This window comes from Plasmodium falciparum, assembly GCF_000002765.6.
Source record: "Plasmodium falciparum 3D7 genome assembly, chromosome: 14".
Taxonomy (NCBI): domain Eukaryota; phylum Apicomplexa; class Aconoidasida; order Haemosporida; family Plasmodiidae; genus Plasmodium; species Plasmodium falciparum.
This window is the reverse complement of record NC_037283.1, coordinates 1,135,001-1,147,500: the sequence shown is the minus strand read 5'-3', so window position 1 is coordinate 1,147,500 and position 12,500 is coordinate 1,135,001. Positions and strand designations below refer to the sequence as shown.

At 21.1% G+C, this 12,500-nt stretch overlaps 4 protein-coding genes across 4 annotated transcripts in view; 3 read left to right on the top strand and 1 right to left on the bottom strand.

Annotated features, from left to right (window-relative positions):
• Nucleotides 1-2,983, top strand: part of PF3D7_1429200 (AP2 domain transcription factor AP2-O3, putative) — a gene marked incomplete at both ends in the record, with an annotated part of 3,561 nt that extends 578 nt beyond the window's left edge. The window contains one exon of the mRNA XM_001348409.1: nucleotides 1-2,983. This exon is cut by the window's left edge and continues 578 nt beyond it. Within this exon, the coding sequence (XP_001348445.1) occupies nucleotides 1-2,983 (2,983 nt within the window).
• A 726-nt stretch (nucleotides 2,984-3,709) lies between these two features.
• Nucleotides 3,710-5,347, bottom strand: PF3D7_1429100 (apicoplast ribosomal protein L15 precursor, putative; the record flags this gene model as incomplete). Its single annotated transcript, XM_001348408.1, has 1 exon — nucleotides 3,710-5,347. The coding sequence occupies one exon, from the start codon at nucleotides 5,345-5,347 to the stop codon at nucleotides 3,710-3,712; it is 1,638 nt and encodes a 545-aa protein (XP_001348444.1).
• An 861-nt stretch (nucleotides 5,348-6,208) lies between these two features.
• PF3D7_1429000 (protein archease, putative) lies at nucleotides 6,209-6,922 on the top strand (the record flags this gene model as incomplete). Its single annotated transcript, XM_001348407.1, has 1 exon — nucleotides 6,209-6,922. One exon carries the CDS (start codon nucleotides 6,209-6,211, stop codon nucleotides 6,920-6,922), a length of 714 nt encoding a protein of 237 aa, XP_001348443.1.
• A 1,387-nt stretch (nucleotides 6,923-8,309) lies between these two features.
• PF3D7_1428900 (conserved Plasmodium protein, unknown function) overlaps nucleotides 8,310-12,500 on the top strand; it is a gene marked incomplete at both ends in the record, with an annotated part of 4,338 nt that continues 147 nt past the window's right edge. The window contains one exon of the mRNA XM_001348406.2: nucleotides 8,310-12,500. This exon is cut by the window's right edge and continues 147 nt beyond it. Coding sequence (XP_001348442.2) covers nucleotides 8,310-12,500 — 4,191 coding nt within the window.

The following is a 12,500-nucleotide window of genomic DNA, read 5'->3' as shown; positions in this document are numbered from 1 at the left end:
AAATGAAAATGAAAACAAAAATGAAAATAAAAACAAAAATGAAAATAAAAACGATATTGGATATATTTATGATAATATTAATAGTAAGAAAACGAAATATGAAAGAAAATGTATCCATACAACAAATAGTAAAAAAAAAAACTCAAATGATGTTCTTAAAATAAACTACTATGAGGATTTTCAAAACGAAAATATATCTCAGGAAAATGATGAAAAGAAAAGAAGTATTGGAAAAAAGACTTGTGATAATTTTTCCATTAAAAACATAGAAAACATTAAATATTCGTACGAAGAAAATTTTGAAGAAAATAATAATAGGGAAGAAAATTTGAATTTGTTTACTTCAATAGAAACTGAAAAAAATGAAACAAATGGAAGCAGCTATATTTTTATAAGTGATTCAGTATCATATAGTAATAAAAAAGAGAATGACAAATCAGAATATGCTCATCACATGGATATAGATAGTAGGAGCAATAGAAAGAACGATACAAGTGAAAGATTAAATGAGAAATATATAAATGAAAATAATTATAGTGATGAATGGAATTATATGAACGATACTCATTTGAATAATATATTTAATATTAAAAGAATGGATAACGGAAATAATGTAAATGAATATAAAAGAGATGATGATAGTAATGGTTCTGAAGATAAATTAATACAAAATATAATAAACAAATGTGATGATAATAATGATGAAGATGATGCTAGTTGTGGTGGTAATCATAATGGTAATAATAATCGCAACGGTGATAGTGAAGACGATGATGATGTGTGTATTATTAAAAACGTCAAAGATTCTCACAAGAATGAACAATTATATTATAATACAGAATATAATCAAGGCACCAAGGAATTCCCACGGGAAGAAATTTTCAATTATATGTTTAATCAACAAAATGTCTTTTCTAAAGAAGATTTTTATAATAAACAAATAAATCTTTTAAAATATTACATGAAAAAAGATAACGATGAGATTCATGAAAATAAAATGGGGACATGTAACGAATTTAATTCGATGAGAAATTTTGAAATGGCACAGAATTGGAGTTCAAATGAAGCCCACAACTGTGTGCTTAATGATTTGACATGTAATTCACATATGCATAACGAACATATGAGTGATGGTTATATGAATAACGATAATATGAACAATGAATATATGTATAATAGCTGTGAGAAGAAAAGTAGTATAAATAATGAATATATAAGAAGTTATTGTAAAGAGAATAATTGTAAGAAAGATTTTTATGGGAAGAATACTTATAGAAATAGTTTTTGTATGAACAATAAATGTATGAACGACATATGCCTGGGGGAAAATTGTGAGAATCAATTTTGTATGAACAAATGTTGTATGAACAGATGTTGTATGAATAAATATTGTATGAATAAATATTGTATGAATAAATATTGTATGGATAAATATTGTACGAATAAATATTGTATGAATAAATATTGTATGGATAAATATTGTATGGATAAATATTGTACGAATAAATATTGTACGAATAAATATTGTATGGATAAATATTGTACGAATAAATATTGTATGGATTATTGTTGTATGAATAATGTTTGTATGCACAATAATTGCATGCTTCATAATTATGTTAGAAATAATTGTAGTTGTATAAAAAACACCATGAATGATATGAATGGTTCATCATATCAGATATTCGATGAGAACAAGATGGTTTCTTTTTATGAAGACTTGAAAAATATTGGCCTTAACAAATTAAATGGTAATAATTCTAGCCTATTAAATGATACTATTTGTAAGGTATCTGATAGTAGTAATAGTAATAACTATTATAACAATAGCAATTTTTGTACATCTTATAAAAATGATTCTTATAGTTTTAGTAATATTTTCAAGATTATTCAAAAAAACACTGACGATTTTTTAAGGGAAAAAAAAGATAGGAACATGCTCACGGAACATAATGCTCGTAACAATATTTTGCGTCTGTTGACTAGTCAAATAAATAGAAAAGATTATTCGCCAAACGGAGAAATGGAAGATGGACATGAAGAACATAAAACTGAAGAAGCAAAAGAAGATATGGAAGATAGTAAATGTAGAGAAGTTACAGGAAGGTATTATAAATATAATGAATTAGAAGGAGGAGGAAAAGAGGAGGAAGATGGAAAGCGTGGACAATCTGAAGTTAAAGAAGAGGAAAAAAATAAAAAAGAACAAAAAGAAAAGAAAAATAATATATGTGACGAATCAGAATATGGACAAGAAGATTATAATTGTGGAAAATTAGAAAGGGAAGAAAAAAAGGGAGAGGACAAAATTGATGAATCGAAATGTGAAGAGTATAAATATGAAAAATTGGAAAGAAGAAGGGAATGTAAAGATGAAACAGAAAAATCAAATGAAAAAAATATATTAAATGAAGAAAATATATTAAATGAAAATGAAAAATCAAATGAAAAAGAAAAATCAAATGAAAAAGAAAAATCAAATGAAAAAAATATATTAAATGAAGAAAATATATTAAATGAAGAGAACAAATCAAATGAAGAGAACAAATCAAATGAAGAGAACAAATCAAATGAAAAGAATGTCTCAAATGAAGAATCAGATGAGCATAATCCAATAAAACAACCTTTCATAATACATAATTCACTAGATTCTTTAAATTCACCAGACAATTTGCTTATTTACAAGAATGCAATTGTTTTACTTTTAAACGACATAAAATTAAAATGCTTACCACAATTAGGTAAACAATTTTCAGATGTAGGGAGAATAATTGATAATTATTTAATTTATGTGAATTCTGTTCTTAATGAAAACTTTTTATGCACATTTGTAAATTTATTTGACATGTGTGTAACAAACAATACTTTGCCTAGCCAAATGGACACAAAGATACAACATATTTTTTGTAATGCCTTAATAGCTTTCCATGTTGTATTTCTGAACCTTTTGCATAACAATAATAATCATCTCCTTGATAATTAAATGAGAAAAATTATAATGGATAATTTTATACTTACGATAAAATATATATATATATATATAATAAAACAATTTAAACGTGTTAATAAAACAAGTTTATAGACATATGAATATTTTCATATGTATGAAAATAAAAGGATTAAAAAATTAGTTGAAATATTTATTTTGTATGAAGAAAAATAATCAAAATAGAAACAATAAGAAAAATCAAATATGTACATATATATATATATATATATATATATATATATATATATGTATTAGTTTTTGGAAAAATTACTTAAAAAAAAATCTATAACATAAAAAAAAAATTAAAAATTAAAAAGTAATAAATATGGGAATATATTTATATATATATATATATATATATATATTTATTTATTTATTTTTTTTTTATTTTTTTTTTTTTTTCCTAGTCGTGGGAACATATTTTTCTCTATTTTTGTTATTTCCGAATAGTCTAGCTAGCCATTCATAATTATTTATTATTTTTTTTTTTTACATGAAATAAAAAAAAATTAATTTGTTCATAATATTTTTTTATTGTTCATAATTTATAATAATATCACTTATTATATATATATATATATATATATATATATATTTTATTACTTTTTCTTATTATCATTTATTTTATAAGTTATTTTTTATTTTTTATATTTTATATTTTATTTTTATTTTTATTTTTTATATTTTATTTTATTATTTTTATTTTTTATTTTATTATTTTTATTTTTCATTTCCCTGTTGCATTTCCTGTTCTTTTTCGAGTTTCACTTTTTTTAACCAATATAACTTCCTTTCATATTTTGAGGGTTTTCCAGAGAAGACAATTCTTCTTGGAATTCTATTTAAATTTTCATCATCAGGGTTATATTCCTGATAAACAATATCTTGTGTGTTTTTTTTTAATAATAAACATTTCCCCCCAAGTTTTATAATTTCTCTAGCTGCCTTGACAGTAAATGCATGAGCTTTGACGATTACATTTTTAGCAAAAAATTCGAAATCATAACCATTTTTCATTTTAAATTTTTTTAAATTACATCCAACAACTTTAATTGGATGTTTTCTTTTATATTTCCCAATTCTTAATCCCATTTTGTCTATAACATTCCAATCTACTTCAAGATATTTTTTTCCTCCACTTCTACTATAAGCTAAGTTAATTAAATTTAATGAAATTAATTCATAATCATATCTATTAAATCGATGACCAGGTCCAAGAGGTGCTGCAACAAATTTTGGTAATTTTCTATATAATGGAGTTTGTCCTCCTTCAAATCCTATAGGTATGGAACCACCACTTCTACTTTTTTGTCCTTTCATACCTCTTCCACACGATCCACCTCTTTTACTTCCTACACCTCTTCCTTTTCTTCTTTTTTTTTTTTCTCCAAGGGAAGGTAAATTGAATGGTGAAAAGAAATATTCATTTTTCTCTCGGTTTCCTCCAACAACAGTAGATTCCCAATATATATCAGCTTTTAGTTTCATATTATTAAATAAGGGATAAATAGCTTTAGGCCAATCCATTTGTGTTAAATCCCATACTAATGGTGTTTTTGTTTTTTCATAATAATCATCCATAATTTTTTTTATACCTAATTTAATAGCTTGTTCTTGATATTTCATATTAACCTCATCTATTTTTTTTTCTATTTGTTCTCTTAGTTTAACTAAGAGATCATTTTTTTCATCAAATACTAAAAATCTATTTTTTTCAATTTGTTCGATTTCTTTATTTATAGGTTCAATAGCTTGTTCCATTTCTTTAATAACATTTTGTAAGAATTCTCTTTGTTCTTCATTATATGGAGATTTATATGTCCCATTGTTTATTTCTTCTTCTATTTTTTTAAGTTGTTCTCTTCTTAATTTTAATTTCTTACTTATTAATCTTTTATATTTTAAATCAACCAGTTTTTTTTCTTCTTTTAATTCTTTAAACATAGTATTTGCTCTTCCTATTTTGAAACTTCCATCTAACATAGTTCCAAAAAAATTCTTCAATTCATTTTTTTCATGTTCACTTTGATTATCCCTTTCCATTTTTTTTTTTTTTTTCTTTTCTTCCTCTATTTTTTTTCTTTCGTTTTCCAAATCAAAATTAATATTAAATTGTCTTTTTATTTTTCCTAACAAGCTATTGATTGTATCTATCGTATTATATTTTTCTTCTACTTCTTCTTCTTTAAAAATATATAACTTGTTTTGGTATTTTGCAGGAATATAAGTGTGTTTATATTTTTCTTTTATTCGATTTTTATTGGAAAGAGGGTTGAAATACTTTACTTCATTTTTATTTATAATATATCCTTTTATAAGTATCCAAGAACAAAATAAAAAAAAAAGAAAGTAATTCATTTTATTATTTTATACCATTTTAAATTATTCATTTTTTTCACAAACATTTTCTATTAATATTATTGTTCAAATATATTATTGGGATTAAAAAAATATATATGTATATAATAAATACATTTTTTTTTTTTTCTTTCGTACTTTCTTTTTAATTTTTATTATATTTAATATTATTATGATTTATATTATATTATTATTATATTATATTATTTTATTTTTTTTTATTTTATTATGTACACATTTAAATGTATATAATATATATGTATAAGTTCCTAAAAGTTATTAAAAGATACTTTTAAAAAATACTTTTAAAAGATACTTTTTATTGTTTTAGAAGAGATAAATTTGTTCTTCATTTTAAAGTATCCAATATTTTTTAATTTAAGAAAAATAATATGTACATAAATACATATATATAAATATATATATATATATATAAAATATGAAGTTTTGTTGTTCTTAAGAAAAAATATTTCATATATGTACATAATATTATATACATACAATAATATATATATATATATATATATATATATATATTGTTTTTTTTTTTTTTTTTTTTTTTTTTTTTTTTTTTTTCGGTATATATTTAACATATATTTATCCTTTGGATATTTCATAACTACATATATAAACAGCAAAAAAAAAAAAAAAAAAAAAAAAAAAAAAAAAAGAAAATTTATATATATATATATATATATATATATATCTTCATATTTGAACATTTTTATTATTTTATATTTTTAATATATATGTAAAGTATACCAAATGTATTAACATTTTTATCTTAAAAAAAAGAACAACATTTTATAACCTAATCTTATATATTTTCTTTTTGAGAAAGTCATATAATAAATATATAAAATGAGTAATCCTTTTTCCAAAAAAGAAATAATATCCTTGCCACAAAGAAATCGAAGAAAGGTTAACAAAAGTTATATAAGCGAAGATGAAAATGAAGAGGAGGAGAATAAACATATTTTTAATGGGGATAATAATACAAGTGACCGTATGGATGACCATATAAATGATTATGTGGATGAACATATAAATGATCATGTGGATGAACATATAAATGATCATGTGGATGACCATATAAACGATTATGTGGATGATCATATAAATAAAGATATATATAACAAATTTTCAAATAAAACTTATGAATATAAATATCTTGATCATACAGCAGATATAATATTACATAGTTCTGGAAAAAATTTAAGAGAATGTTTCGAATCCATATGTATATGTATGTTTGATTATATGTGTAATTTAAATAGCGTTGAATTGAAAAAGAGAAGAAAAATTACAGTATCAGGTGCAAACATAGAAGATTTACTTTTTAATTTTTTAACAGAGTTTCATTTTTTATATGGAAGCGAATATTTTATTTGTAAACATATAGAAATAATTTATTTTAATATGAACCTATTTTTAATTGAAGCTTATGGTTATGGTGATATTTTTAATATATCCATACATGAAAGTGGTACGGAAATTAAAGCTGTAACTAAGCACGAGTTAAAAATTATTTCAAATCAGGATGCTTGTGAAATGTTTGTTTTGGTAGATATATGATATATATATATATATATATATATATATATATATATATATTTTTTTTTTTTTTTTTTTTTTTTTTTTTTTTTAATTTCTAATCCATAGAAAAAATTGTATCCGAATAAGTTGCATTTCTTTTCTTTTTTTTTTTTATAAAAAAAAAATGAATATATATATTATTATTTTGGGTTTGTTTATCATCTTTTATTTTTATTTGTTTATTATTATATAATTTTTTTTGTTTAATTTTTAAGCAATTTTATAATTTCTTCTCTTAGGATATTTTTTAAAACATATCACACATATATATATATATATATATATAATATATACTTGTCATATATATTTTTTTTTATATACACTCCGAGGAAGAACATATTTTTTTTTCATATCTCATCATTTTGTTTACCTTTGATTAAAAATGAAAAAAAAAATATGTGCTTTGCAAATTTTATTCTTTTAGTTTTTGCATTAAACGAATTATAAAAAAATAATAAAATTATAAAAATATACTTTTTTTTTTTTTTTTTTTTTTTTTTTTTTTTTTTTAAATATATGTGTATATCTCATATATTCAATACTTGGAATAGAGAAAGGCACTTGCCGAATTTGAGTTTTTTTTTATTTTATTGAAAAGCAAACATAATATGTGTAAAACATATTTAGTATAAGGAATACGATATTATATATAAATATGTTTATATTATTAATATATTTATATATTGTATAATATAATAATATTAGAATTATTTTTAGTTTTGTAAAATTATATTTTAATATTTTTCTCTTCATAAAATAACTGTTATATTGTTTTATATGCAACTTACCATACACATGGGTTTTTATTTTATACATATATAAATATATAAATATATATATATATAAATATATATATATATATATTTTTTTTTTTTTTTTTTTTTATTTGTTTTACGCTAGTACCAATAATTTCGAATCTGCAACATATATAAACTATGTAAGTATTATATATATTCTTTATGAGAATATTTTATTTGAAACTATATTTCATATTATATATATTTTTTTAATTTAATAATACTATTAAAATATTTTAAAGAATTACTTATGTCCTTTTATATATATATATATATATATATGAGAACATTATATGTAGTATTTTATATTTTATATTTTATATTTTATTATTATTTATTTGTTTAATAACATTTGCTGTATTTTCCTTTATATATATTATGTAAGCTTGTGATACTATACATGAGTATTATGTATGAATATATATTTTTATTTTGAAAAAGAAAAAAGTCTGCATTGTTTTTAAAAGCTATAAATTTTTTTTTGTACCTCAACATATACGTAACACACATATATATATATATATGTATATTATTTCTCCTTTTCATTTTTCTTAAAATCAATTTAAAGGATGGCTTTAAAAAACTTCAAGAGCAGTAGCATTAACAATAATAATAAAAGTATGTCGGAATTTTTGAAGGGGCCTCAGATAAAAGAATGTTCTAATACAAGAAATAAACGAAAGAAACGTAAATGTCAAGAGAAGCTTCCTGATTTTTCATGTTTAAAAAAATTGATATATGAACAGAAGAGAAAAGAAAACTTGGGTAATTTATTTTCATTCAATGATCCGAGTATAAAAGAGAGAATCGATAAATTTAATAAAATAATTGAAAAGAACAGACAAGAAGATTCAAATTTAGGTTATAATGAAGATGATGAAATAGCTGGAAACTTTTGTGAGACATCCAAATTTGGATATACATTTATTAACAAAATAAAGAATAATCAAAATAAAGGTGATGATATTGAGGATTTAATACAACATGATGAAGAAGAAGAAATAGATGAAGATCTTGATATAAATGAAACGGATACACGAAATAAAGATTTAAGTACATATAATAATCATGACGATAATAATAATAATAATAATAATAATATTGAAAATTATAATGATAATATAAATGATGCTAATAATAATATGAATATGAAAAATAATAATAATAATAATAATATATTTAATAATATATTTAATAATATACATAGTAATATACATAATAACAATCACAATAATAATCATAATAATAAGATTGTGAACAATTCCGATATTAAAAATAAAGATATTTTATTAGATAATTTAAAATTAAGATTTGATGAATTTAAAATAGACACTTTAACCATTCCACAAAAACCTATAAATATTATTGATGAAAATGGAAAAGAGAAAAAAAAGCTTTTCATCTTTAATATAAATAACAACACAACAAAAGGGAAGAATGAAAAAAAAAGAATCGAAATTATATATGATGATAAAGAGAATGATACGGAAGAGTCTTCTATGGAACATCAGACTAATTATTTGTATGTTGATAAAGAAGAAGAAAATATAAAAGATGATAATAAATATGATAAAAGAGATAATAAAAAAGGTTATTTACAGGATGAAAGTAAAAATAATAAAATTAATGATTCATCAATTATTGGATCGATTTCTCATACAAATAATAATTATATATATTCATCAAATAAAAAGAATTCTTCTATTTATGAATGCAATAAATTATCAAATGACATATCAAATAATAATTTTAATTATTTGTCAAATGAAAGAATAAGAAAAACAACATATGAGAAGATATATCCCTATACAAATGAAAAAGAAAATATAATACAACATGTGAACAAATATTGTATTGGAAACGTTTATCATAGTAATAATAAAATGAGAGTTGAAAGAAAAGAAAATATTTTGGAATTAGTAAATAAAATTAAAGATCAGAAAGAATCTTACTTATATTTTGCTGTTAAGGATAATACATTATTATTAAATGAGAATAATGATTATTTTAGTATTATGATGCATTATTTATGTGAAAGAACAAATGATTGGAATATTCAAATGTTATATTATTTAATTATGAAACCAGCTAATATGGATTTATTATTATATTTAATTTTAACCTATTATAAATTTCCTTTTCTTGATATCATAGAACAATATCAAAATATATCTATTAATAATATTATTCAAAGTACTTATGAAGAAATATCCTTATATGATTATTATTATTATGTATTTCATATATTAGAAATATCACATGAACAATATTATATGTCCTTAGAACTATTTAATGGAATGAAATTTTTATTAGACAAATATAACTTTTTTCTAAGCAGGATGCATAAAAATTCCATCTTTTCAAAGAATAAATTTGTATTAGGCCTAGGAGACATACAAAACGTAAAGCACATTTTCTTAAATGATAGTATATGTAATAGCATATACCAAAAAAAACAGAAATTAGAATCGAAGGATTACATTGATAATGAAGACATAGTAGACGGTGAAGAAAGTACTACAGATGATCCTGGAGAGAGGATTCAAGAAAAAAGACGAACAAAAAAAAAAAAAAAAAAAAAAAAGGAAATAAAAGGAAAAAATATATGTCAGGAGAGGCCATGTCTCATGAGGGCTACAAGTATGGAAGATATTCACGATGGGTGCATAGGCAAGTACAAACATGATGATGATAACAACAACAACAAATGTGACGATGATAATAACAAACATGATGATAATAACAACAAACATGATGATAATAATAATAATAACAAATGTGACGATAATAATAATAATAACAAATGTGATGATAATAATAATAATAACAAATGTGATGATAATAATAATAATAACAAATGTGATGATAATGCAAAAAATGATGGAGAGCATAATAATAATAATAATAATAATAACTTTAATACGCTGAAAAGAAAAAATGGAACGCTACAATATATTTTAAACACCAAACTTGATTTCATTAATTATCAACAGAAAAATTTTTTTAATGAAACACACTGGAATGAAATGGAAAATTATTATCACCTGAATAATTTAGATAAGTTAGTATATTTTACAAAAGATTTATATTATAAATTTACCAAAAAAAATATATATCATAAACTAAACGAAATAACATGTGAACAGAAACATTTTGATAAGATACAAATTATTGAACATTGTAAAAAAAAGATTCCTAAGTATGATAAAGATGTAAAATTTATGAACTTCTTAGGTGTGTATTCTCACTCTTTCATATGGCAGGTCTATTGTTTAGAACTAGAACAATTTTGTGTTTTAAAATTTAAACGAATAAATTTAGGTTTCTTATATATGCACGACGATAAGCAGATTGAAAATAAGAATAAAAAGAAAACTCACCATCAGAATGATGATAATAATAGGGAAGAAGGCCATAATGGAATTGTGAAGAGTAAAAAAATATATCTTGAGCATATGTCATCAAAGGTACCTTATGAAAAGCGCCATAGGATAAATACCATCCCGAAGTATTATATGAATGGAAGGGAACAACAAGTGAACCAAAATTATAATGAAGATGACGGTGATGGTGATGATAATAATAATGATGATGATAATAATAATGATGATGATAATAATAATGATGATGGTGATAATAATAATGATGATGATAATAATAATGATGATAATAATAATGATGATGGTGATAATAATAATGATGATGATAATAATAATAATAATCTTTACATTGATTATAATAATAATATTCAAAATATTAACAATTTTTATAATGATGATATACAACCTCTAAAGGAAAATTGTGATTATATCATGAAAGGCAAACATATCATAGAAATGTTATATCACCAAATGGACGAAAAAAAAAAAAATGAAATGAATAAGAAAAAAAGGAAAGGATATATTTTAAATTTAAGACTTATTGAAAATCATATAACGATAGCATTAAAAACATTTAAGTTTCTTGTAAAAGAATATAAAATAGAAAATATATTTTTCCCTATATCAGTAGAAATAAAAAAGAAAATTATTGAAAAAAGTAAATATATAAATGGTACTCCATTAAATGAATTTATATATAGTGAGTTTTTATCAGGTATTGATTTAAAATTACGAGTTTTTAAATTAAAATGTATTATGTTAAAAATAATGAAAATATTAATAACGTTTTTAAAGTTTGATATATTAATTATACTTAAATGTTCAAGAATATTTTTAAAAGAAGATAATTTAATTATAAATGTAGGTATTCCATTAGGCTTATTACCTAATCGTACCGTTCTTTTCTTATTAAATAATATTGAACAAACTATTGCTACAAAATCATATAGTAAAACAATATTTCATTATATTCCACCAGAAATTAAAAATAAATTAAAAATTGTAGATTGTGAACAGTATATTATGGATTATACTAATAATAAACAAACAGTACAGGAAAATATGGATCCTTTAGATTATGATACAGAAAAAAATTGTTTTTATTTTGATGATAAATTAAAATTACAAAAAGCATATTCTTATATGATTGGAAAAATATTTGAAGAAACATTAATTGATACATTTACTGGTGATAAATTAGATTATTTAAATTTCGATCAAACAATTAAATCTTTTTTATATTCATGTCTTCAAGAAGATGTAGAAAAAAGAGATCCTTTACAAAACCTATTAAATCATAAATGTTTTCATGACTGTTTTGATTTATATATTAATATTTATGATGATAATATTAACTCTTATAAAAATGATAAGGAAAAG